Source organism: Grampus griseus, assembly GCF_964374135.1.
Source record: "Grampus griseus genome assembly, chromosome: 8".
NCBI lineage: Eukaryota > Metazoa > Chordata > Mammalia > Artiodactyla > Delphinidae > Grampus > Grampus griseus.
This window is the reverse complement of record NC_139002.1, coordinates 99,535,491-99,563,131: the sequence shown is the minus strand read 5'-3', so window position 1 is coordinate 99,563,131 and position 27,641 is coordinate 99,535,491. Positions and strand designations below refer to the sequence as shown.

The window sequence follows — 27,641 nt, the reverse complement described above, 5'->3', positions numbered from 1 at the left end:
GCCAGGTGTGTGATCTCAATTACAAGATAGTGGGTTCGCGTCTGGAGCCTGTGCTCCGCAACGGGAGAGGCCACAGCAGTGGGAAGCCCGCGTACCGCCAAAAAAAAAAAAAAAAAAAGATAGTGGGTTCAAGACCCAATCTGAGTTTTGGCAGGGTTCAAGTGCTGGCGGGAGTTGTGTGCTTTCAGTGGCGTTGTATCTAGCTTGAACCCCATGAACTGTGTCTAATTTATGAAATATCCCGCGAACAGGAATTTCAGGACAACACCAAGGGAGCAGCAGTAGGCAGTGATAGAGCTGGTTGGGAGGGGCTGGATTTTGGAGCAAGTTTCCCTTGTTTGTGTTTCCCTCCTGAATCCCTCTGTGCAAATGGCTCTTTACTTCCCTTACATCTGTCCATCAGACATGGCTGGGAGATTAGACTGGGATATAACAGGCCAATCAGTACTTCCAGTCCAAATTTTAGTTGACTACAGTTTTCATCTATTTACTCGACAAAAATAATAGGTTGCCAGGAGACCCGCTGGAATTTATTTATTTATCGTTTCTATTCTCTTAATGCGGAGGCTTTAAAGAAAATGCTAGAAAGAGGAACGAGGAAGAATTTAGAATGGGCTGATTTGTAATCTTCTAGACATTCAGTCCCTGAATAATGGAAAGTCAGTTTATTCTTAAGCCTTTGCTTCTTGTGAACCTGGGACTCAGGCACATTCTAGCGAAGCAGACAGGGTAGGGTTCCTTTCTCCCTTGAGGGCTGGGCCAGAATAAATGGCAGGAAAATGATGCTGAAATTCTTAGAGGTACAGAAGCCTTATCATATGTACTCCTCGGTCAGATAATGACAACAAAGTGTCTTTCATGACATTACAATAGAGGATAAATTTTTATAGATGAGCTTGATGCCCTCAAATCCTGCCTGAGGCAACAGGAGTAGTCAGACATGCATTTAGCTGATGGTCAGAGATCTCAGATCTAGCCTTGCCCGAGCCATTTATTAGCTATGAAAACTTTGAAAAAATATGAACGTTATCTCATCTTCTGTAAGGGAAACCCAAAGGCTTCCTTAGAAAAACAGAACTCATATCTTCCACGGTGGGCAATGGAAAATTTCCACAAAGGGAGGGGTGGCTGGATTTTATAGCCTGGACTCCTGGTCCCTGGAGATCGTTTTACTAATTATTGCTTGGGCTGCACACATGGTACAGCCACAACTCAAGAACTGAGAGGTAATCTTCTCTCAGACTTCATTTCCTCACCTGTAAAGTGAGGTGTTCGAGTGATATAAGCTTTAGAGTCCCTTTCAGAGCTGACAAGTTACAGACCTGAGACTCTAAGTTGCTGACAACCACGCCACGAGACGGTTATTTCAGACCATCCTTATTAGAGGGTTCTGCTGTAGGGCAAAGGGAAGACTCTGGCCTCACGATGGGCTGTTGATTGGGGTTTTCTATTGTGTTGTGAGAAAATACTTTTCAATTCTGACTCTTCCAATCTGGACTTCACGGCATCTATTTCTTTTTTAAAAAATAAATTTATTTATTGTTGGCTGCATTGGGCCCTCGTTGCTGTGCACGGGCTTTCTCTAGTTATGGAGAGTGGGGTCTCCTCTTCGTTGTGGTGCGTGGGCTTCTCATTGCGGTGGCTTCTCTTGTTGCGGAGCACGGGCTCTAGGCATACGGGCTTCAGTAGTTGTGGCCCGTGGTGGGCTTAGTTGCTCTGGGGCATGTGGGATCTTCCCAGATCAGGGCTTGAACCCGTGTCCTCTGCATTAGCAGGCAGATTCTCAACCACTGCGCCACCAGGGAAGCCCGGCAGGTGGATTCTTAACCACTAGGGAAGTCCCCTATGGCATCTATTTCTTTTTGTAAGGCCCAAATCTCCTCTTCAGTCTTTTCATGGCTGACTTCATCTCCTGGTTCCTCAGGGTGTAGATCATGGGGTTCAGGACAGGAATGATGACAGTGACGGTAATGGAGACAGCTCTGTCCATGGGGAGGGCAATGAAGGGCCGGGCGTAGACGTAGACGCAGGGCACAAAGTGCAAGGTCACCACCATGATGTGGGCTGTGCAAGTGGAGATGGCTTCTCTCCTGCCCTCCCCAGTGTGAGACCTCAGCATTGTCAAGATGACTGTGTAGGACACAAGCAAGAAGATGAACCACAGTGTAAAGATCAAGCCATTATTGGAAATCATTAAGACCTCAAGGGCAAAGGTGTCGGTGCAGGTGAGTTTGAGGACCTGGGGAACATCGCAGTAGAAACCATCCACAACATTAGATCCACAGAAGGGGAGTGGGAGTAAGAGGGAAATCTGCACGATGGAGTGGACGGAGCCCCCCACCCAGGAGGCCACAATGAGGGCAGCGCATCACCCCCTACTCATGATAGTCACATAGCGCAGGGGCTTGGAGATGGCCACGTAGCAGTCAAAGGCCATCACAGAGAGAGAGAAAACATCTGCCCCACCGAGGAGGTGGAAGAAAAACATCTGTATGGTGCGACCATTGAAGGAGATGGTCTTTCTCGTTGTAAGAAGGTTTACTAGGACCTTCGGAACAGTGATGGAGGAGAAGCAGATGTCCAAGACAGAGAGATTGCAGAGCAGGAAGTACATGGAGGTGTGAAGGCAAGATTCACAGGTCACGGTGACAATGGCGAGGAGGCTTCCCATCACGGTAGCTGTGTACACCAAGGATAACAGAAGAAATAAGACCAGGCTCAGCTCTTGGGGCTGGGTCAGTCCTTGAAAAATGAATTCTTTCACCCTGGTGTAATTTCCCTGCTCCATCGGGTCATGTATCTTCTTCTTCTTCAATTACCTGGAGAGAAAACAGAAAATAGAATATAGAAAAGGTATCATTAGAAACAAAAGGAGTGGGAGTTATATGACCAGGCTGCCTTGGGGGTTATTTTTATGATTATTTTTCTTTGGGGCAGGGATGCCTACAATTCTATCTCTAGTAGATGGCATTTTCTGAGTTCTCTCAGAGCAAACCAGAGAGTGGGTTTCCAACGGGTGTAATTAACTGAAGCTCCTAAATCAGTACGTTATTAAATTCTTATTAAAAATTTTACAGGCTTATCATTTTGTAGATTCTATATGCCTCTTAAAAAGTCACTGAATGCTCTGAGAAGTGAAGAGACTAGTTTTGCTTTTGTTTTCATGCACACTCATGTATCTCATTGTTAGGAAGTGGGAAACACATGCAGGGGAAAAATATAAAACACGGTCTGTGGCTCTAATGGAGGCTTATAGTTTCTTCTCTCATCTTCTTCCACAGGAGACCATCTGCTTGGCATAGTCCGAGCAGATTTTCATGATACCGGTGACCAGCTCTAAATTAAGGCCAAAAAACCAGTTTACGGTTTACTGTCTCCCTAGGATAAATAGCTTTGCAGCAGCTAAGACAATTTAATTGAGTAAATCACTGTTTCTTTCTTCTTCTTTCTTTTTTTTTTTCCAGTCTCCCTTCTTTTGGTGTCTTGTTTTCCTCTGATTTCCCTGGCCCAAGATTGGGACTTGGTAACTGATAGCTATAGTCCCTGCTCTCCATAATGCTCTTGGCAAGAACTTCACCCTCCAGGACACTGGACAAATCGTTTTCCTTTCTCAGGCTCCCTTCCTTTCATCACTTACATTTGTACGTCCCTCCTTGCCGCCTCAGTATTTGTAAAGGTTTTAGTTTTGCACAAAGAGCAAAGATGTTAGTATCAGCAGAACTGAATTTGTGTGTGTGTGTGTTTTAAAAGTTTATTGAAGTATAGTTGATTTACAATGTTGTGTTAATTTCTGCTGTACAGTAGAAATTATTTTATAATTTTATTATAAAATATTTTATAGAAATTAAATTATATATTAAATTATAAATTAAATTATAATTCTATAAATTATATTTATAGAAATATAATTTTATTATAAAATATTTATAGAAATTATTTTATAATTTTATATTTTATCAGTTAAACATGTATATATATGTATATGTATATACATATATATATATATATATATATACGCTTTTTCATATTCTTATCCTTTATGGTTTATCACAGGATATTGAATATAGTTCCCTGTGGTATACAGTGGGACCTTGTTGTTTACATTCTATATATAATAGTCTGCATCTGCTAATCCCACACTCCCACTCCATACCCCCTCCCCAAAGCCCTGGCAGCCACAAATCTCTTCTCTATGCAGCAGATCCGAATTTGATAGACTCTGTCACTTAATTGGTAGGTAGCTCTGAGCCTCAGTTTATCATCAGTAAAAATGCGTATAAGCATGTTTGCTTTACAGGATTGTGAAGCTTAAAGAAACTTGTTTAATTCACTTAAACTGAGGTCGGCACAGACCACATTTCCGCTGCGTATAGCACAGTTAACATTTTGCAGAGCCAATCTTTTATACACATTATTTCAGAAATGCTGACGAAAATACACTTTTTTATTCTTTTCTTATAGAATATGATTCTTTGAAATAATTGCAACTATTATCAAATCTAGCATTTCAAAAGCAGGTATGTTTCACACAATGGGATATTATTCAGTGATAAAAGGAAATGAGCTCTCAAGCCAAGAAAAGACATAGAGGAAACTTTAGTTACATTACTAAGTGAGAGAAGTTGATCTGAAAATGCCCATACTGTACGATCCCAACTATATGACGTTCTGGGAAAGATAAAATTATAATGAAAACATTAACGGTTGCCGGGGGCTGGGTGTGGAGGTGGGGAGGGATGAATAGGTGAGACACAGGGGATTTTAGGGCATTGAAACTATTCTATATGATACTCTGACTGTGGATACATAACATTATGTATTTACTAAAACCCATAGAATGTACAACGCTAAGAGTGAGACCTCATGCAAACTATGGACTGCAGTTAATAATAATGTATCAATATTGGTTCCTCAGTTGTTACCTAATGTAGCACACTAATGCAAGATGAATTAATAATAAATGCATTCCTAATAAGGGAAACTGGGGTGGCAGTGGGGAGAGGGGGCACTCTGTACGTTCTAATTTTTATGTAAACCTAAAACTGCTCTAAGTAGTAAAATCTGTTACTCTAAAAACAAACAAACAAAAGTATGCCAAAGGATAAAACAATTTAGAACATTTCTAGTTTGCAAAGGAGCACAATTTTTTTGTTTTGTTATTTTGCGGTACGTGGGCCTCTCACTGTTGTGGCCTCTCCCGATGCGGAGCACAGGCTCCGGACGCGCAGGCTCAGTGGCCATGGCTCACGGGCCCAGCCGCTCCGCGGCAGGTGGGATCTTCCCAGACCGGAGCACGAACCCGTGTCTCTTGCATCGGCAGGCGGACTCTCAACCACTGAGCCACCAGGGAAGCCCAGGAGCACAATTTTTTAAAAACTTTTATTACCAAGATTCATTTCCTATAAATCCTACTTGATGCTTTTCTCCTGTTTCCCACCCTGTTTTAAAGAAAACATTTAGAATAAATTCCAGTTCGGGTGTTGACAGGCATCAGGCTATTGTGATTTTGCCAACTGCTTAAAACAAAACTGTCTTTTGTGGCTTTTTTTTTTTTTAAATCGGCTTTGTTGCGGTGTAGCTTCCATACAATGAACTGCACACATTTAGAGGTAAATTTGATGAGATTTGACATACGTGTACACCCATGAAGCCATCGCCACAATTAGGATAAGGAACATCTCCATCACCCCAAAGTTTCCTTGCGCCCCTGAGAGCTGCAGAATCTCGGCACCTAATGACTCTGTCCAGACCTGCACCAAGAGGTGACCAGACTGTAGCATGGCCTCTGGCAGCGCAAGGCTGTGTCCTTAGGATGACCCCAAACCCCCATTAAAACGCCTTCCTGGGAAGGCACAAAGCCGCCAGGTGAATTTACTGTTTGTTCCAGCCAACATCTGAGATAGGCCGCTGACCTCCTTTACTTAGAGCACGTATGGGAAAGGCCTTGTAATTGTGAATATGTACATCTTGTGACTAACAAGTGTCTCTCTCAAGGACTGAGAGCCTTTCCTCTAACTATGATCAACAGGAAGGAAGGGGCCTCTGTCTCCCAGTCTCCGTGGGGGGATTACTTCCAGCTCCCAGACACAACCAGCCTAATCGCACTGACACTGACTAACTCTTTGCAATTTTTCACTTTTCTGGCTCTACTGAGCCCCAGCTTGTCCCCCTCACTCTCCCTTTAAAGCACCCAATCGCTTTGGGCAAATAGGCTTGGAGCTTAGCCTTTTCACTATTGTTTTCACTAACACTGGGCTGTGTTCACCTTTGACATTTCTTTGTACCACTTCCCTCTGTATTCTGTCTGTACTGAAGCCAACCTCTCATCCTGCTGTTCATGACTCAGCTCTCCGGATCCCACTGTACTTTATTTTTCATTTTCTCATCAGAACAGAACTTCTATATTACTAACTTTCCTCCTATTCCCTTTCCTTTGAAGCCCAAGCAACACAAAGCTAATTTTCTTAGCTCACTCCCAGTGATCTATGAATCCATCAATAACTGCCAGAAGATTTCATCCTTTTCAAATATTTTTAGTTTTTAAAAGGACCAGTTAGGGACTTCCCTGGTGGCACGGTGGTTAAGAATCCGCCTGCCAATGTAGGGGACACGGGTTTGAGCCCTAGTCCGGGAAGATCCCACATGCCACGGAGCAACTAAGCCCGTGCACCACAACTATTGAGCCTGAGCTCTAGAGCCCTTGAGTCACAACTACCGAAGCCCGTGCGCCTAGAGCCCGTGCTCCACAACAAGAGAAGCCACCGCAATGAGAAGCCCATGCACCACAAGAAGAGTAGCCCCTGCTCGCCACAACCAGAGAAAGCCCGCGTGCAGCAACGAAGACCCAAAGCAGCCACAAATATATAAGTACATTTATTTTTTTAAAAAAAGGGCCAGTTATTTTCTTCAGAGTAAATGGTTTTTACAGATTCTTAAAAGAAAATGATCAGAACACATGAAGTTTTTTAGATAATGCACAGAGGATTTTTCTTTTTCTTTCTTTCTTTTTTTTTTTTTAATGTTGGACTATGGTGGGAAGTATTGTGGCACAGAGAAAAGATACCAGCTTGGGAGATCTGAGCTCTGAGGCCTTCATGGAACAATAGTGGAATCTTTAAAGGCGTGTAAACTCCAGGATGTTCAGTCTTTTCATGAGTGAAATGGGAGCCTTCACTGCCTTGAGTCCCTTTGCAAGTAGGCAAGTTCTGCACAATATTAAACAATATTAAATGGATCCATTGATCTAGGTGATTTCTAGACCTTTGGAGCTTTTTTTTTAATTTTTAAATTAAAAAATTGTTTCCTGTTGGAGTATAGTTGCTTTACAGTGTTGTGTTAGTTTATACTGTACAACAAAGTGAATCAGCTACACGTATATACACATCCCCTCCTTTTCAGATTTCCTTCTCATTTAGGTCACCACAGAGCTTTTTAAAAAATATATACATTTTGGAGGACTTTCCTGGAGGCCCAGTGGTTAGGACTCCACACTTCTACTGACGGGGGCCCCGGGTTCAATCCCTGGTTGGGGAATTAAGATCCCACGTGCTGCGTGGTGTGGCCAAAAAAAAAAAAAAAAAAATATATATATATATATATGTATATATATATATAAATTTTTTTATTGGAATATAGTTGATTTACAATATTGTGTTAGTTTCAGGTATATAGCAAAGTGATTTGGAGATATGTATGTATGTATATATCTATATTCATTTTTTCTATTCTTTTCCATTATAGGTTATTACAAGATATTAAATATAGTTCCCTGTGCTATACAGTTCATCCTTGTTTTTTATTTTTTATTTTTTTATTTTATTTTATTTTATTTTATTTTTTTTTGCGGCACACGGGCCTCTCCCTGTTGTGGCCTCTCCTGTTGCGGAGCACAGGCTCCGGACGCGCAGGCTCAGTGGCCATGGCTCACGGGCCCAGCCTCTCCGCGGCATGTGGGATCTTCCCGGTCCTGGACACGAACCCGTGTCCCCTGCATCGGCAGGCGGACTCTCAACCACTGTGCCACCAGGGAAGCCCCCTTGTTTTTTAAATCTATTTTATGTATGGTAGTGTGCATCTGTTAATTCCACATTCGCAGTTTATGACCCCCCAACCTTTGGAGTTGTAATACTCAATTGTTTTAAATAACGTTGCCCTCAATTACCTCGTGACGAGTCTAAGACTGTGTTCCGTCCATTGCTTTTACCAACATTTGAACCTCAATTAACTGTAAACCTCAACTGTTTCTTGACAGTTAACTGATGGCTTATTAGTGGTGGCAAGAAAAACGGCTGTGATCAAGAATTTCCAGGGGCAGTCTACCGTAGTGGTTAGGAGAATGGGCTTTGTAACCCAAATGCACGAGGTTCTGTGCAGAAATTAGTCGTGAAAGTAATCAAGTCACCAATGCAACTGAAAAATGGGTACACTTCCCTGCACAAAATACATGCACAACTAAGAAAGTAAAGATGGAGGATGGGAGGACAAATGAGAATCCCTCTGTATGTGTGTCTGTAACAGGAAGGAAGAAGAGAAAACAGAGAACTATTGTTTATAAGTTTGCTGTTGTCCTTGCTTTTGGCAAGAACGAGTTCACGATCTCAAGAACTGCTTTAGAAATAGGCCGAGGTAAACCCATTCTAATAAAACAGGCTTGGGAATTTCCTGGCGGTCCAGTGGTTAGGACTCGGGGCTCTCACTGCCGGGCCAGGTTTGATCCCTGGTCAGGGAAATAAGATCCTGCAAACTGCACAACTGGCCAAACAAACAAACAAAAAACCAGAAAAAACCCCCCCCAAACCCCCCAAAACAGGCTTATTGAATTTCATAGAGTCCCCAACTTGAGGGAATCCCCACCCCAATTGTCCACCAAGCATATGTTCCTCTATCCCTCTTGACAAGCTGACCTTCTCTCTATGCTCCTCAAGTCCCCTTCCTAATACTGAAGCACTAATTATCTGCTGTGCATCACTAAAGTTTTTAGCTTTAATATACAGTATCCTCTACCTTTCAGGAGCATTATTAACATTCAAAATATTTCTGAAATCCACAATAATATTTCAAAACTGGTAGTGCATGGGCACACATGCACAGACGTATAGTCAGACACACAAGCACATAGTCAAAAGCCCCCAATGTCACAAAGTATCCTCCCTTAAAGCTCCCGACCTCTAATCCCTACCCAAGAGGCAGTGCTAGCCATTCGGTTGCATACACTGACCTTAGGAATGATTGATTATCAAGGAATACTCCTCTTTAAGGTAGACATGCCTCTGGGGGTTGGTTGGTACAGTACCTTCTCTCCTGATACAGGAGGCAAAGGGTAGGCTCCCAGAATTGCCTCTGAGTGGTCCTAACACACTGCCCCACGGTGCTGCTGCCGTGAGCACCAGTCTCTCAGCCCCAGTGGAAGGATCCCCAGAGGGAACACTTTTGGAAGTGATTGTTGAACCTGAGTAGCCAGACTTTCCTATTGGGATGCAGCTCCCTAGAGTGTTATTAAGAAATTGAACACACACTGGAAGGGGTATGCGAACAGGCACATCTTGGTTTTGAAATTCTCCTAATGCAGGGGAGGAGATGTATCCTCATAGACCTTGGGATTAGAGCCCAAATATCTTTGCCTGAAGGGCTCATAGGGGACAAACAGAGGAGTCTGTCTCCTTAAGACGCGGGAATGTAGGGAAAATAAATAGAACTCCCAGGAGGGTGTGTCTCAGTCCATTTCATTTCTTTCTTTCTTACCTTTTTTTTTTTTTTAGGCAGGTGGTTTTCTTGTTGTCCTAATAATATACATAATCAGATGCATCATAAAGACTGGGAAATGCATTTTCTCCTTGTTTTCCACCAAACTTCTCACACAAAGAGGGAATATAGCAGACAAAGGATGGGTTGGTACCATTCATCCATTAAATATTTAATTATAAAGGATTTACTGAGTACATTTCATGTTCCAGGCCCTATAATCCCAAAGATTTCCATTTTCTCTCTCCTCTCATTTCTTGTTTTCTTTTTTTCTTTTTTCTTTTTGCCATACCGTGCAGCACGTGGGATCTTAGTTCCCCTACCAGGGATTGAACCTGTGCCCTCTGCAGTGGGAGCTCAGAGTCTTAACCACTGGACTGCCAGGGAAGTCCATCTACCTCCCCTCTCCACCCCCTCATTTCCAATATCTTTTTTTTTTTTTTTCGGTACGGGCCTCTCACTGTTGTGGCCTCTCCCGTTGCGGAGCACAAGCTCCGGACGCGCAGGCTCAGCGGCCATGGCTCACGGGTCCAGCCGCTCCGCGGCATGTGGGATCCTCCCAGACCGGGGCACGAACCCGTGTCCCCTGCATCGGCAGGCGGACTCTCAACCACTGCGCCACCAGGGAAGCCCCCAAATTCTTGTCTTATGCAGTTGCCCTGCTGTAGTTCTTTCTCTGATTCTGGTTTTAATTCTTCTATTTCTTTTTTCCCCCATTTTGCTCTTTGAACCTTAGAAAAAAATCCTTTAAAGACGACAGTTCCCCAGGCAGCACTTTCCTTTTTATTCATACAGAAGAATAAGAGCCCCTTTTTCATTTCATTGTCATTAATTTTTGGTGTCTATGTCAACAACACGGAGTGATAAGAATACACGTTCAGAATAATGATCACAGAAGATTTCAGCTCTCCGGAATCCTAAAATTCCCCACACTAACTACTTACCATAACTAGAAAGTGGAGAAATCATTCCCAAAAGAGTCTTTGGTTAAAGCTGGAACATAGAAATATTTTAATTGATTACAGCATCTTATTCTAGAATCTTTCTTTTGTATATTGGAATGATAAGTGAATGGTTTTCAAATCTTCTGCTCAGGAAACCACATGACAAGATTAAGAGCTTCTGTGTCACCTGTTCTCTTTCTCCCTCCCTTCTTTCTTTCTCCTGTTTTTCTTTACTATTTCTATTTTTTTTCCTTCCTCTATATACCATTTCCAGGACAGTATTAGGGTTCTCCAGAAACAGAACTAATAGGATCTATGTCTATATCTACATCAGCTATATCCATCATATTTATGTATATATACACATTTAGAGAGAGAGAGAAAGAATTATCATGCAGAATTGGCTCACGTTATTATGGAGGCCGAGAAGTCCCGCAATCTGCCTTCTGCAAGCTGGAGACCCAGGAAACCTGAGGGTGTAATTCAGTCCTAATTCAATGACCTGAGAACCAGGGGAGCCACTGGTGTAAATGATGAGACGGGATGTCCCAACTCAAGCTGTGAGACAAGAATAAGGGGGTACATTTCTCCTTCCTCCACCTCTTTTGTTCTATTCAGGTTTTTTTTTTTTTTTTTTTTTTTTTTCCGGTACGCGGGCCTCTCACTGTTGTGGCCTCTCCGGTTGCGGAGCACAGGCTCCGGATGCGCAGGCTCAGCGGCCATGGCTCACGGGCCCAGCCGCTCCACGGCATGTGGGATCTTCCCGGACCGGGGCACGAACCCACGTCTCCTGCATCAGCAGGCGGACTCTCAACCACTGCGCCACCAGGGAAGCCCACCTCTGCCCTTTTTAAAATTGGATTTTTTTCCTTCTGTTGAGTTGTATGAGTTCTTTATACATTTTGGATATTAACCCCTTATCTGATATATGATTTACAAATATCTTCTCTCATTGTGTAGGTTGTCCTTTCATTTGTTGATTATGTCTTTTGATGTGCAGAATCTTTTCAGTTTGAGATAGTTCCATTTATTAATTTTTGCTTTGTTGCTTGTGTTTTTGGTGTCAGATCCAAAAAATCATTGCCAAGACCAATGCCAAGGAGGTTTCCCCCAGTTTTTCTTCTAGCAGTTTATGGTTTCATGTCTTATGTTTAAATATTTAATCCATTCAAGTTAATTTTTGTGAGTGGTCTAAGATAGGGGTCCAATTTCATTATTATGCATGTGGTTATCCAGTTTTCCCAAAAATATTTATTGAAGAGACTATCCTTTCTCCACTGTATATTCTTGGCTTTTCTCCAATTCATAAATTAATTGATTGTAGTTGTATGGAGTTATTTCTGGGCTCTCCGTTCTGTTCCGTTGGTCTATATGTCTGTTTTCATGCTACTGCTATGTAGTTTTGATTATTACAGGTTTGTAGCATAGTTTCAAATGATAAGTGTGATGCCTCTAGCTTTGTTCTTTCTCAAGTTCACTTTGGCTGTGGAGGGTCTTTTGTGGTATCACACAATTTTAAGGATTGCTTGTCTATTTCTGTGAAAATTGCCTTTGGAATTTTGATGGGGGTTGCATAGAATCTGTAGCTATCTTTGGATAGAATGGAAATTTTGTAATAAGAATTCTTCCAAACCATGAGCATGGAATATCTTCCCATTTATTTGTATTTTCTTGAATTTCTTTCATCAGTCTTGTATGGTTTTCAGTGAACAGATCCTTCACCTCCTTGGTTAAATTTATTCCTAGGTATTTTATTCTCTTGATGCAATTGTAGATGGGATTGTTTTCTTAATTTATCTTTCTGACAGTTTGTTGTTAGTGTATAGAAATGATGTACTTTTTGACTTTGGTGATTTACAGTTTTGCCACAATGTGACTATATGTGGACTACTTCTTATGTATTCTAGGATGATATGTTATGAATATGGGAATTTGTATTTCTCATCAATTATAGAAATTTCCCAGTTATATCCCATAAAATAGTGACCCTTCCTCATTCATATTATTTTTTCATTCTGGAACTCATGCAGATATATTACTTATTAGATTTGTTCATTTTCTTTTCCAAGTCTCCTAACCATCCTTCTGTGTATATATGTGACCAATTTCAGGGAGTTATTCAGTTGGTTATAGCTTTCATTTCTAGAAGTTCTATTTCATTCTTTTTACAAATCTACTTTTTTTCTTTTATTATCTTTTTTTCTTGCTCATTTAAAACACTCTTTTAAGGGACTTCCCTGGTGGTCCAGTGGAGAAGAATCCACCTTCCAACGCAGAGGACGTGGGTTCGATCTCTGGTCGGGGAACTAAGATCCCACATGCCGCGGGGCAACTAAGCAACTGCTGAGCTTGTGCGCCTCAACAGGAGAGCCCGCGTGCCACAACTAGAGAGAAGCCCACATGTAGCAACTAGAGAGAAGCCCACTCACTGCAACAAAGATCCGACACAGCCGAAAAACAAACAAACAAACAAAAACTCCTTTAATTTTTTTAGCTTCTTATTCACATTACATTCTGTATATGATTACTCCAATGTTCAGGTCCTTGAGAGTCTGTTATGCTTTGGTTGTTTCTTTTGATTCTTGCTAATAATGGCTAGTTTCTTCATGAATTTTTAATTATGAATTTATGTTCAGCTACTTATGTGGAAGTCTTGGAAGGCTCAGGTTCACTGTGCATTCCTTCAGAGAAGGCAAATATTTGCTTCTTCCAGGCATCATAAGTCATTATTAACCCTGAATTAATCTTAGTTAATTTTTCCCTTTGGAGTTTCCCATTTCATGTAGGCAATGCAAACTTGAACCCAAGACTCCTGTCAGGGTTTTGAATTCTCAGAAGAGATGATTTTTTTTCCACTCAAAGCTCAGGTTGAGGCAAACCATTTCATTGTGATCTTTGCTGTGGGATGATTTCTATCCAGTTTACCCTTCTACTGATGGAGGAGTATTCAATTCTCTGGTTTTCTGCTTTATGTTTATTTTTGGTCCTGAGGCTTTCCCTTCCCTTCTTGTGAGTTCTGATATGCACTGAAGTGTATATTTGCAAGAAGCAATGCATGTGCATGTTTAAATCAGGACTTTACTTCATGATATGTGGTCTTTCATTTTGCCCAAAATAGCACTTATTATATTTTCTCCATGAATATTGGTGGTGTATAGAAAAAAATGATGTATGTAATTTGATTTTATATGTTACCACCAAGTTGAATTCTTTTACTATTTTCAATAATGTTTCAGTGAATTCCTTATAGCATTTTGGGTATATCTTCTCAATATCTGAGAATAATGACTTTTTTTCCTCCAGTTTTCCCACCTTTATATACTTTCTCATTTTTGTAGTGTTTTTGAATTGTAAGTGAATTCAAGTTTAATAATTAATATTAGTGGTGACAGTGGGCATTATTGTCTATTTATGAACAATATTAAAATTGTTTTAATGTTTAATCATTAAGTATAATGTTTGCTATATCGTTCTTGTTGATATTATTTATTGAGGTGGTACACTTTTTTCCTCAGTTCCTGGCTTCTTAGGTGTTTTGTTTCCTAGGGATGTAGGTTGAATTATAGTGAATATTTTCTGCATCACTGAGATAATTGCCTTGTTTCTTCTTTTAATCTGTAATTGCAGTGAATTATATAAATATTTCTCTCTGAATTTCTGGAATAAATTCTATTTGGTCTTGTTGCTGTGTAATACATTGCTATGTAACTTCCTAATGTTTTATAAGAATTTTACATCCGTCTCTAAAGATGTGATTGGTATGTACACCTATATTAGATATGTGATATTATTAGATCTATTAGGTGCTATTATCTAGTTTTTTAATAGGGTTATGCTAATTCTTATAGAATGAGTTAAGGAGCATTCTAAAGTGTATAAGATTTGTAAATTACTGGCTCTTGAATATTTATTGGAAATCGTCTGCAAAGTTATTTAGGCCTAGCATTTTTTTTTTTTTGAGGTTTTTAAATAACATAGAGTTTGTTTTTTTTTTTAGGCCTAGCATTTTTTTAAAACAAACTTATTGGAGTATAATTACTTTACAACGGTGTGTTAGTTTCTGCTTTATAACAAAGTGAATCAGCTATACATATATCCCAATATCTCCTCCCTCTTGTGTCTCCCTCCTACCCTCCCTATCCCACCCCTCTAGGTGGTTGCAAAGCACCAAGCTGATCTCCCTGTGCTATGTGGCTGCTTCCCACTAGCTATCTACCTTACGTTTGGTAGTGTATATACGTATATGCCACTCTCTCACTTCGTCCCAACTTACACTTCCCACTCCCCGTGTCCTCAAGTCCCTTCTCTACATCTGCGTATTTATTCCTGTCCTGCCCCTAGGTTCGTTAGAACCTTTTTTTTTTTCAGATTCCATATATATGTGTTAGCATACGGTATTTATTTTTCTCTTTCTGACTTACTTCACTCTGTATGACAGACTCTAGGTCCATCCACCTCACTACAAATAACTCAATTTTGTTTCTTTTTATGGCTGAGTAATATTCCATTGTATATATGTGCCACATCTTCTTTATCCATTCATCTGCTGATGGGCACTTAGGTTGCTTCCATGTCCTGGCTATTGTAAATAGAGCTGCAATGAACATTGTGGTACATGACTCTTTTTGAATTATGGTTTTCTCATATACTGGTATATGCCCAGTAGTGGGACTGTTGGGTCATACGGTAGTTCTATTTTTAGTTTTTTAAGGAACCTCCATACTGTTCTCCATAGTGGCTGTATCAATTCACATTCCCACGAACAGTGCAAGAGGGTTCCCTTTGCTCCACACCCTCTCCAGCATTTATTATTTGTAGATTTTTTGGTTATGGCCATTCTGACTGGTGTGAGGTGATACCTCATTGTAGTTTTGATTTGCATTTCTCTAATGATTAGTGATGTTGAACATCCTTTCATGTTATTGTTGGCAGTCTGTATGTCTTCTTTGGAGAAATGTCTGCTTAGATCTTCCACCGATTTTTGGATTGCATTGTTTGTTTTTTTGATATTGAGCTGCATGTGTTGCTTGTATGTTTTGGAGATTAATCCTTTGTCAGTTGCTTTGTTTGCAAATATTATCTCCCATTCTGAGGGTTGTCTTTTTGTCTTGTTTATGGTTTCCTTTGCTGTGCAAAAGCTTTTAAGTTTCATTAGGTTCGATTTTTTTACTTTTGTTTTTATTTCCTTTTCTCTAGGAGGTGGGTCAAAAAGGATCTTGCTGTGATTTATGTCATAAAGTGTTCTGCCTATGTTTTCCTCTAAGAGTTTTATGCTGTCTGGCCTTACATTTAGGTCTTTAATCCATTTTGAGTATTTTTTTGTGTATGGTGTTAGGGAGTGTTCTAATTTCATTCTTTTACATGTAGCTGTCCAGTTTTCCCAGCACCACTTATTGAAGAGGTTGTCTTTTCTCCATTGTATATTCTTGCCTCCTTTATCAAAAATAAGGTGACCATATGTGTGTGGGTTTATCTCTGGGCTTTCTATGCTGTTCCATTGATCTATATTTCTGTTTTTGTGCCAGTACCATACTGTCTTGATTACTGTAGCTTTGTAGTATAGCCTGGGGTCAGGGTGCCTGATTCCTCCAGCTCTGTTTTTCTTTCTCGAGATTGCTTTGGCTATTCGGGGTCTTTTGTGTTTCCATACAAATTGTGAAGTTTTTTGTTCTAGTTCTGTGAAAAGGAAGGACACTACATAATGACCAAGGGATCAATCCAAGAAGAAGATATAACAATTATAAATATTTAGGCACCCAACATAGGAGCACCTCAATACATAAGGCAAATACTAACAGCCATAAAAAGGGGAAATTGACAGTAACACATTCATAGTAGGGGACTTTAACACCCCACTTTCACCAATGGACAGATCATCCAAAATGAAAATAAATAAGGAAACACAAGCTTTAAAGGATACATTAAACAAGATTGACTTAATTGATGTTTATAGGACATTCCATCCAAAAACAACAGAATACACATTCTTCTCAAGTGCTCATGGAACATTCTCCAGGATAGATCATATCTTGGGTCACAAATCAAGCCTTGGTAAATTTAAGAAAATTGAAATCATATCAAGTATCTTTTCTGACCACAATGCTATGAGACTAGATATCAATTACAGGAAAAGATCTGTAAAAAATACAAACACATGGAGGATAAACAATACACTACTTAATAACCAAGAGATCACTGAAGAAATCAAAGAGGAAATCAAAAAATACCAGAAAACAAATGACAATGAAAACACGATGACCCCAAACCTAAGGAATGCAGCAATAGCAGTTCTAAGAGGGAAGTTCATAGAAATACAATCCTACCTTAAGAAACAAGAAGCAACTCAAATAAACAACCTAAACTTACATCTAAAGCAATTAGAGAAAGAAGAACAAAAAACCCCCAAAGTTAGCAGAAGGAAAGAAATCATAAAGATCAGATCAGAAATAAATGAAAAAGAAATGAAGGAAACGATAGCAAAGATCAATAAAATTAAAAGCTGGTTCTTTGAGAAGATAAACAAAATTGATAAACCATTAGCCAGACTCATCAAGAAAAAAAGGGAGAAGACTCAAGACAACAGAATTAGAAATGAAAAAGGAGAAGTAACAACTGACACTGCAGAAATACAAACGATCATGAGAGATTACTACAAGCAACTCTATGCCAATAAAATGGACAACCTGGAAGAAATGGACAATTATTAGAAATGCACAACGTTCCGAGACTGAATCAGGAAGAAATAGAAAATGAACAGACCAATCACAAGCACTGAAATTGAAACTGTGGTTAAAAATCTTCCAACAGGGGGCTTCCCTGGTGGTGCAGTGGTTGAGAGTCTGCCTGCCAATGCAGAGGACACGGGTTCATGCCCTGGTCTGGGAAGATTCCCATATGCTGCGGAGTGGCCAGGCCCGTGAGCCATGGCCGTTGAGCCTGTGCGTCCAGAGCCTGTGCTCCACAACAGTGAGAGGCCCACGTACCACAAAAAAAAAAAAAAAAAAAAAAAAATCTTCCAACAAACAAAAGCCCAGGACCAGACGGCTTCACAGGCGAATTCTATCAAACATTTAGAGAAAAGCTAACACCCATCCTTCTCAAATTATTCCAAAATATAGCAGAGGGAGGAACACTCCCAAACTCATTCTACGAGGCCACCATCACCCTGATACCAAAACCAGACAAGGATATCACAAAGAAAGAAAACTATAGGCCAATATCAGTGATGAACACAGATGCAAAAATCCTCAACAAAATACTAGCAAACAGAATCCAACAGCACATTAAAAGGATCATACACCATGATCAAGTGGGGTTTATTCCAGGAATGCAAGGATTCTTCAATATACGCAAATCAATCAATGTGATACACCATATTAACCAAATGAAGGAGAAAAACCATATGGTCATCTCAACAGATGCAGAGAAAGCTTTTGACAAAAATTCAACACCTATTTATGATAAAGACCGTCTAGAAAGTAGGCATAGAGTGAACTTTCCTCAACATAATAAAGGCCATATATGACAAACCCACAGCCAACATCGTCCTCGATGGTGAAAAACTGAAACCATTTCCACTAAGATCAGGAACAAGACAAGGTTGCTCACTCTCACCACTATTATTCAACATAGTTTTGGAAGTTTTAGCCACAGCAATCAGAGAAGAAAAAGAAATAAAAGGAATCCAAATCGGAAAAGAAGAAGTAAAGCTGTCACTGTTTGCAGATGACATGATAGTATACATAGAGAATCCTAAAGATGCTACCAGAAAACTACTAGAGCTAATCAATGAATTTGGTAAAGTAGCAGGATACAAAATTAATGCACAGAAATCTCTTATATTCCTATACACTAATGATGAAAAATCTGAAAGAGAAATTAAGGAAACACTCCCGTTTACCATTGCAACAAAAAGAATAAAATACCTAGAATAAACCTACCTAAGGAGATAAAAGACCTGTATGCAGAAAACTGGAAGATACTGGTGAAAGAAATTAAAGATGATACAAACAGATATAGAGATATACCATGTTCTTGGATTGGAAGAATCAACGTTGTGAAAATGAATATACTATCCAAAGTAATCTACAGATTCAATGCAATCCCTATCAAACTACCACTGGCATATATTACAGAACTAGAACAAAAAATTTCACAATTTGTATGGAAACACAAAAGACCCCAAATAGCCAAAGCAATCTTGAGAACGAAAAATGGAGCTGGAGGAATCAGGCTCCCTGACTTCAGACTATACTACAAAGTTACAGTAATCAAGACAGTATGGTACTGGCACAAAAACAGAAATATAGATCAATGCAACAGTATAGAAAGGCCAGAGTTAAACCAATGCACCTATGGTCACCTTATCTTTGATAAAGGAGGCAAGAATATACAGTGCAGAAAAGACAGTCTCCTCAAAAAGTGGTGCTGGGAAAACTGGACAGCTACACGAAGAGAATGAAATCCCTAACACCATACACAAAAACAAACTCAAAATGGATTAAAGACCTAAATGTAAGGCCAGACAGTATAAAACTCTTATAGGAAGACACAGGCAGAACACTCTATGACATACATCACAGCAAGATCCTTTTTGACCCACCTCCTAGAGAATTGGAAATAAAAAAAAAAATAAACAAATGGGACCTAATAAAAAGTAAAAGCTTTTTCACAGGAAAGGAAATCATAAACAAGATGACAAGACCACCCTCAGAATGTGAGAAAATATTTGCAAATGAAGCAACTGACAAAGGATTAATCTCCAAAATTTACAAGCAGCTCAATATCAAAAAATCAAACAGCCCAATCCAAAAATGGACAGAAGACTTAAAAAGACATTTCTCCAAAGAAAATATACAGATTGCCAACAAACACATGAAAGAATGCTCAACATCACTAATCATTAGAGAAATGCAAATCAAAACTATAATGAGGTATCATCTCACACCATTCAGAATGGACATCATCAAAAAATCTACAAACAATAAATGCTGGAGAGGGTGTGGAGCAAAGGGAACCCTCTTGCACTGTTGGTGGGAATGTAAATTGATAGAGTCACTATGGAGAACAATATGGAGTTTCCGTAAAAACTAAAAATAGAACTACCATACGACCCAGCAATCCCACTACTGGGCATATACTCTGAGAAATCCATAATTCAAAAAGAGTCATGTACCACAGTGTACACTGCAGCTCTATTTACAATAGCCAGGACATGGAAGCAACCTGAGTGTCCATCAACAGATGAATGGATAAAGAAGTTGTGGCATATATATACAATGGAATATTACTCAGCCATAAAAAAACCGAAATTGAGTTATTTGTAGTGAGGTGGATGGACCTAGAGTCTGTCATACAGAGTGAAGTAAGTCAGAAAGAGAAAAACAAATACCATATGCTAACACATATATATGGAATCTAAGGGGAAAAAAATGTCATGAAGAACCTAGAGGTAAGACAGGAATAAAGACACAGACCTACTAGAGAATGGACTTGAGGATATGGGGAGGGGGAAGGGTAAGCTGGGACAAAGTGAAAGAGTGGCATGGACATATATACACTAACAAATGTAAAATAGCTAGTGAGAAGCAGCCACGTAGCACAGGGAGATCATGTAGGTGGTTTGTGACCACCTAGAGGGGTGGGATAGGGAGGGTGGGAGGAAGGGAGATGCAAGAGGGAAGAGATATGGGAACATATGTATATGTATAACTGATTCACTTTGTTATGAAGCAGAAACTAACACACCATTGTAAAGCAATTATACTCCAATAAAAATGTTAAAAAAAAAAGTCATGGGATAGCATGCTGCCCAGATCCCATGGTACTGGGGGAGATGTAGTGAGGAGCGAAGGATGGAGAGGTATAGCAAAAAGTAAAATGGACTTTGCAGTGGCTGGTGAGGACATTTTAACTTGGCCGCAAAGGGGAGCTCATGAATGTTCTTGAGAGCTGGCCTCAGAAACTCAAATTAATAAAGTGACAAGTGTTAAAAGAACTAAGAATGCAAGATAGTCACTGCCCCACCCCGCTCCACCACCCCCCGCACACCGCCCCCTCCCCACCCCCCAAGATGCCTAGGTCCTAATTCCAGGAAATCGCAAATAGATTACCTCTCAGGGAAAAGGGACTTTTCAAATGTGATTGTCAGTCTTTTTTTTTTCTAAGTATTTTAGTTTTATTGGAGTATAGTTGATGTACAAGAGTTATCAACCTTGAAATGCGGGACATTGTTCTGGATTATCTGGGTGGGCTCAGTCTAATCACAAGAGTCTTTAAAAGCAGAGAATGTTTCAGATGAGAGTAGGTGTGACATTGCTGGCTTTGAAGAGGGAGGAAGGGGACCATAAACCAAGGAATGTGGGTGGCCTCTACAGAAGCTGGAAAAACCAAGGAAATGGATTCTATCCCAGAGCCTCCAGGAAGGAAGGCAGCCCTGCTGGTACCTTGATCTCAGCCCAGTGGGACCCCTGTCAAACTTCTAACCTACAGAACTACGAGATAATAAATGTATGTTGTTTTAAGCCACTAAGGTTGTGGTAATTAGTTACAGCAGTGATAGCAAATTCACACGCTCAGCTTCTTCAGATAGAACTTTGTAGAGGCCACAGTTTATTCTGCTTCCACGTAAGGCTCTCTCATGAGATCAGATGGAGAGTCTAGGGTACGTGAACTGAGACGGCAAGTAAGGCAGATGAGGAAGAACAAAGGTGTGTGTGTGTGAGTGTGTGTGTGTGTGTGTGTGTGTGTGTGTGTGTGTTTTAACTTAAAGGAGGAGAAGAAGGTAAAATGAATTGATAGTGAAAAATTTGTAGATTTCCTTTAAGGTAAACTCATTCCAAAATTTTCATAAATTGAATCACTTTCTTTAGGGAGAAAAACTAATTATACTTAATCAAAAGTATTCATTTGGATTGAAATATAACAGAATTCTAGCAGGTCAATTCAAAACTTCAAAGGACTGATCTATCCCTATGTCTCTAACTCTGCTCCGCTTGGTCAGTCTGGTCCCTCCATTCCGTATTACATTTGGTTTTTTTTGTTTTTTTTTTTAACGGCGTGCGGGCCTCTCACTGTTGTGGCCTCTCCCGTTGTGGAGCACAGGCTCCGGACGCGCAGGCTCAGCGGCCATGGCTCACGGGCCCAGCCGCTCCGCGGCATGTGGGATCTTCCCGGACCGGGGCACGAATCCACGTCCCCTGCATCGGCAGGCAGACTCTCAACCACTGCCCCACGAGGGAAGCCTCCATATTACATTTGAACTAATCCCAAAGACTTCCTCACATCACACTCAGCCAGCTGAGGAAACAGAAGACTAGAAGGGTCCCGGGCATAGCATCCATCAATCGAGATGATTCCCAGAATTCCCAATACTGTGCCGTATAGGTCCTTCCTAACGTTCAAAAGGGTAACTGATAAAGGAATTTCAGGAGAAATTACCTACTGGGTAATACCTTTGGGTATTATCCGTATGAGTCATTTTAAATTTGCTTGACCTTGAATGGGAATGGACTTAGGAGATTGAAAAACCCAGGAGACCTGAACAGAGGTCTTTCCTCTGCCATGCGTCATTTATGCTCCTCCAGATACGAAGGAAATAGTTAATCCACTTATATGAACAGTGACGTAAAGTCAAATCCATATCCAACATACCACAGAGGGGAGAGGACAGAGCCACAAAGCAGTGAGAGAGGGGTTTGTCCGCAGAAATATTTGTCCCTGACAACTCCACTGTAAGTGTCTTCTATGAAGGAGTAATGATAGCCTGGGATATACCTCCCAGAGATAAAGGCAAATAATACTGAATGTGGGGATTCAAGGGATAATCCATTTGGGGACAGAAACAATTTATAGGAGCAATAGGCTCAAATAGAAAAGAGGAACTCAGAGCGTGGTGATCAAAAAGGGGATGGAGCTGTGAAAAGGGGGATGGAGCTGTGAAATGAAGGTGGTAAAGGAATGATAGGGTTGAAATCAAGGAGATAGAAAAGTAGGCAGTTCAGGTGATTGAGACTGGGAAGAGAAGAGCATTGATGTGATACCACTGGACTCAAATTTTCCAGGTCCCTCTGTAGGTGACATAGAAATGGCAGCAATGGGTAATGTCCTTCAGTATTTGCTTAAATAATTTTCCAGTAGCCACAATGGGAATCCAAGAGGGATAGCTCAGAGAGAGTGTTTAATGGAGTAGGCATCTTGTTTTGCAGTTTATCTCAACTACACATAGTGTATCTTTTTGGATTCTTCCATATTCTAATGATAAGAGCTATACTCTTGTAAAAATTCAGGGCTGTTTGTTGCTGAACGTGGAAGGCAACATTTGGGTAGAGCATGGGCTCTGGAGTCAGGAAGACCTGGGTCCGAATGGGAGTTCTGCACCTTACTTCCTGTATGACCCTGGGCATGTCGGTTTTTTGTTTTTTGTTTGCTGGGACTTCGCTTCCTCATTTGTAACCTAGGGATAGTGCCATGTGCATCGTAGCACCTCAATGTGTATTTAATTAAATAACTTTTATGCCCGGTACATAGTAAGTACCCAATAAAAGGCGCTTGTAATACCAATTGTGAGAATAGGTTATCTTGGGGAATTTGTTTGTTTGTTTGTTTTACTGAAGTAATCTCTTTCTCCTTTTGACTATCCATGTTGGGGTCAGGAGACAGATGACCACGAGGAACGGTGAGAGAGTCTGGCAGGAGTCTCCATTTGCAAAATGCACACAAAACATCATTTACCTAAAGCCAGAGGTGGAGGTAGGTGTCATGGACCATTTAAGTCTCTAGCAGTTTGGAGAAATATGTTTTCAATCATGAACTAGGAAAACACTTTCTTCTTCTCCAACACCTTCCACAGGGCATCTTTGATCTCTTTGCTCCTCAAACCGTAAATGAGAAGCTTTAGCATGGTGATCACCAGCAAACAGAACACAGATACCACCTCGTCTCTGCCGAGTAAGCAGCTGGAGCTGGGTCGCAGGTACGTGAAGAGGGCCATCCCAAACAACAGAGTCACGGCCGTCAGGTGCGAGGCGCATGTGTTGAAGGCTTTCCTTCGACCTTCCGCGGAGCAGATCTTCAAGAAAGCAGCCACTACGTAACTGAAGGAGCTGACGAGGATGAGGAATGGTGTGTCCCCAGCAGTGACCACCGCGAGGAACTTGCCCGCTTGACGGAAGAAAGTGTTAGAGCGAGAAAGTGCCAGGACTCAAAACCAGAAAATACAGATCAATGGAATAGGATCGAAAGCCCAGAGGTAAACCCACGCACATATGGCCGCCTTACCTTTGATAAAGGAGGCAAGAATATACAGAGGAAAAAAAAAAGAATATACAGTGGAGAAAAGACAGTCTCTTCAATAAGTGGTGCTGGGAAAACTGGACAACTACATGTAAAAGAATGAAATTACAACACTCCCTACCATCATACACAAAAATAAACTCAAAATGGATTAGAGACCTAAATGTAAGGCCAGACACTATAAAACTCTTAGGGGAAAACATAGACAGAACACTCTATGACATACATCACAGCAAGATCCTTTTTGACCCACCTTCTAGAGAAATGGAAATAAAACCAAAAAAAACAAATAGGACCTAATGAAACTTAAAAGCTTTTGCACAGAAAGGAAACCATAAAGAAGACGAAAAGACAACCATCAGAATGGGAGAAAATATTTACAAATGAAGCAACTGACAAAGGATTAATCTCCAAAACATACAAGCAACTCATGCAGCTCAATATCAAAAACAAAAAAAATAACCCAATCCAAAAATGGGCAGAAAACTTAAATAGACATTTCTCCAAAGAAGATATACAGACTGCCAACAAACACATGAAAGGATGCTCAACATCACTAATCATTAGAGAAATGCACATCAAAACTACAATGAGATATCATCTCATACCAGTCAGAATGGTCATTATCAAAAAATCTACAAACAATAAATGCTGGAGAGGGTGTGGAGCAAAGGGAACCCTCTTGCACTGTTGGTGGGAATGTAAATTGATACAGCCACTATGGAGAACAGTATGGAGTTCCTTAAAAAACTAAAAATAGAACTACCATATGACCCAGCAATCCCACTACTGGGCATATACCCTGAGAAAATCATAATTCAAAAAGAGTCATGTCCCAAAATGTTCATTGCAGCACTATTTACAATAGCCAGGACATGGAAGCAACCTAAGTGCCCATCAGCAGATGAATGGATAAAGAAGATGTGGCACATATATACAATGGAATATTACTCAGCCATAAAAAGGAATGAAACTGAGTTATTTGTAGTGAGGTGGATGTACCTAGAGTCTGTCATACAGAGTGAAGTAAGTCAGAAAGAGAAAAACAAATACCTTATGCTAACACATATATATAGAATCTAAAAAACAAAAAGAAAGAAAAAAAATGGTCAGAAGAACCTAGGGGCAAGACAGGAATAAAGATGCAGACTTACTAGAGAATGGACTTGAGGATACGGGGAGGGGGAAGGGTAAGCTGGGACGAAGTGAGAGAGAGGCATGGACGTATATACACTACCAAATGTAAGGTAGATGGCTAGTGGGAAGCAGCCGCATAGCACAGGGAGATCAGCTCGGTGCTTTGTGACCGCCTGGAGGGGTGGGATAGGGAGGGTGGGAGGGAGGGAGACACAAGAGGGAAGAGATATGGGGACATATGTATATGTATAACTGATTCACTTTGTTATAAAGCAGAAACTAACACACCATTGTAAAGCAACTGTACTCCAATAAAGATGTTAGAAAAAAAATAAATAAAGATGGCTTCACTCACATGAGGAAAAAAAAAAAAAAAAAAAGTGCCAGGACTGGTGGGAGGTCACAGAAGAAATGCTTGACGATGTTGGGTCCGCAGAAGTGGAGCTGAAACATGAAGCTGGCTTGGACCAGGGAGCTCAGGAAGCCACTGACATAGGCCCCAACCACCATGCGTGTACAGAGGCCCTGGGACATGACAGCAGTGTACAGCAGGGGGGCTGGAAATGGTGGCGTATCGGTTGTACGCCATAGAAATCAGGAGGAAGCACTCAGTTAGACATATGCTGACAAAGAAAAAGAACTGAGCAGCACAGCCCAAGAATGATGTGGTCTTCTGCTCCTGGAAGACGTCAGTGAGCATTTTGGGAGCCAATGCGGAAGAGTAGCAAATGTCAACGAAGGACAGGTTGCTGAGGAAGAAGTACATTGGTGAGTGTAGGTGGGTGTCACCTCTGATCAGAAAGATGAGGGCCAGTTTCCAGGCGAGGGTCACAAGATAGATGCCCAGGAAGGTCACAAAGAGGGGGGCCTGGAGTTCTGGATGGTCTGCAAATCCCAGGAGGATGAACATGGTCACTGACGAGCCGTTCCAGGCCTTGTGGACATGTTTCCCACGGACCACAAGGACGAGACGCAGACCTGGGATAATAATGATACTCCACAGGGCAGGCGATGTCTGCAAATCATTAAATGCACGAGAGGAAGGGCAGAGTATTACAGGAGGTTACAACCTATGCAAAGATTCTCTCTCTCTCTTTCTCTCAGAAGGCAAATATCCTAAATATTTGCTTTTTAACATAATATAATATGGTTTATATGAACTTAAACTTTGGATTCAGACTCCTGTGATTAACTCCTGCCTCTACATTTTAGTAGCTGTGTCACTTTGGATGAGAAGTTAACATCTCTAGGCTTCAATATCCTTATCTTTAAAAAGGGTGACTTTATCTACTTCACATATTTGTTTTAAGAATAAAATAAAGCAAAGTGTATAAAGTGACAGACAATAGTAAGTCCACAGTGAAAACAGTTTTGTGTTTCCCAGGGGAATCACGCCATGCCCTGAAGTAACTATTTATCTGACATTATTCCAGTTTCAGTATTGGAATGGAGAAACCAACAGATGGACAGTATTCAGCTCTTCACTTGTGAAACAGTCAATCAGACATTTTGAATGTTTTTAATCCAAAGGATTAGGCCAGATGTGCATAGAAATGCTCTTAATTGTCAAATATTAGATCTGAATATACTAACGTGGTTCCAGTCTCAAATTTGTGTTCACTCTGAGCTCTCTAAGCTGTTCGTTAAGAATGAGGACTCTAGGGCTTCCCTGGTGGCACAGTGGTTAAGAGTCCGCCTGCCAATGCAGGGGACATTGGCTCGAGCCCTGGTCTGGGAAGATCCCACATGCCGTGGAGCAACTGGGCCCATGCACCACAGCTACTGAGCCTGCGCTCTAGACCCCACGAGCCACAACTGCTGAGGCCCGTGCACCTGGAGCCCGCGCTCTGTAATGGGAGAGGCCATTGCAATGAGAGGCCTGCGCAGCGTAGCAATGAGTGGTCCCTGCTCGCCGCAACTAGAGAAAGCCTGCGCACAGCAACGAAGACCCAATGCGGCCAAAAAAAAAAAAAAAAAAAAAAAATGTGGGCTCTGGATTTGGACTGCCTGGATTCAGTTTCCAGCTTTACTACTTAATAGATGTGTGATCTTGGACAGGTCACTTGAACTATCTATGACACTCTGTAAAATTAGAGATCATAATAGCACTTACCTTGTTATTAGAAACTATCATATCTATCTATCTATCATCTATCTGTCATCTTTCTACTCTCCTTTAGGACATTCCTGGCCCATAGTAAGCATTCTACAAGTGTTTGTTGTTGCTATTGTTTAAAACCTAAATTGCAAACTATCCTCGACCAAATTCTTAGAATTTTCAATGTATGAAGCATCTTTCGAGATCGGGGACTTGATTCCATTCAATCCACATCTGTAAGAATTCCCATCACCACCTCACACATCCACACTACATCTCAGTCCACATCAATCAGAAGAGAACTCTGCCATTGGTCTCTGAAGCTGAGGTCCTGTCCCTGCAGGAGACTCTAGGAAAAGTGTGGTCAGAGGACTTGGCGGCTCATGGTGAATGACCCTTAAACGTTTGGTATATATCTTGATCCTTCT

At 40.9% G+C, this 27,641-nt stretch overlaps 1 protein-coding gene across 1 annotated transcript in view; it reads right to left on the bottom strand.

The window, feature by feature from the left end:
- Positions 1-1,852: 1,852 nt before the first annotated feature.
- LOC309826149 (uncharacterized protein) overlaps positions 1,853-27,641 on the bottom strand; it is a gene marked incomplete at both ends in the record, with an annotated part of 50,713 nt that continues 24,924 nt past the window's right edge. Inside the window, 6 exon segments of the mRNA XM_082660114.1 lie at positions 1,853-2,368; positions 2,372-2,815; positions 2,819-2,863; positions 23,509-23,886; positions 25,506-25,670; positions 25,672-26,130. Of these exon segments, the coding sequence (XP_082516240.1) occupies positions 1,853-2,368; positions 2,372-2,815; positions 2,819-2,863; positions 23,509-23,886; positions 25,506-25,670; positions 25,672-26,130 (2,007 nt within the window).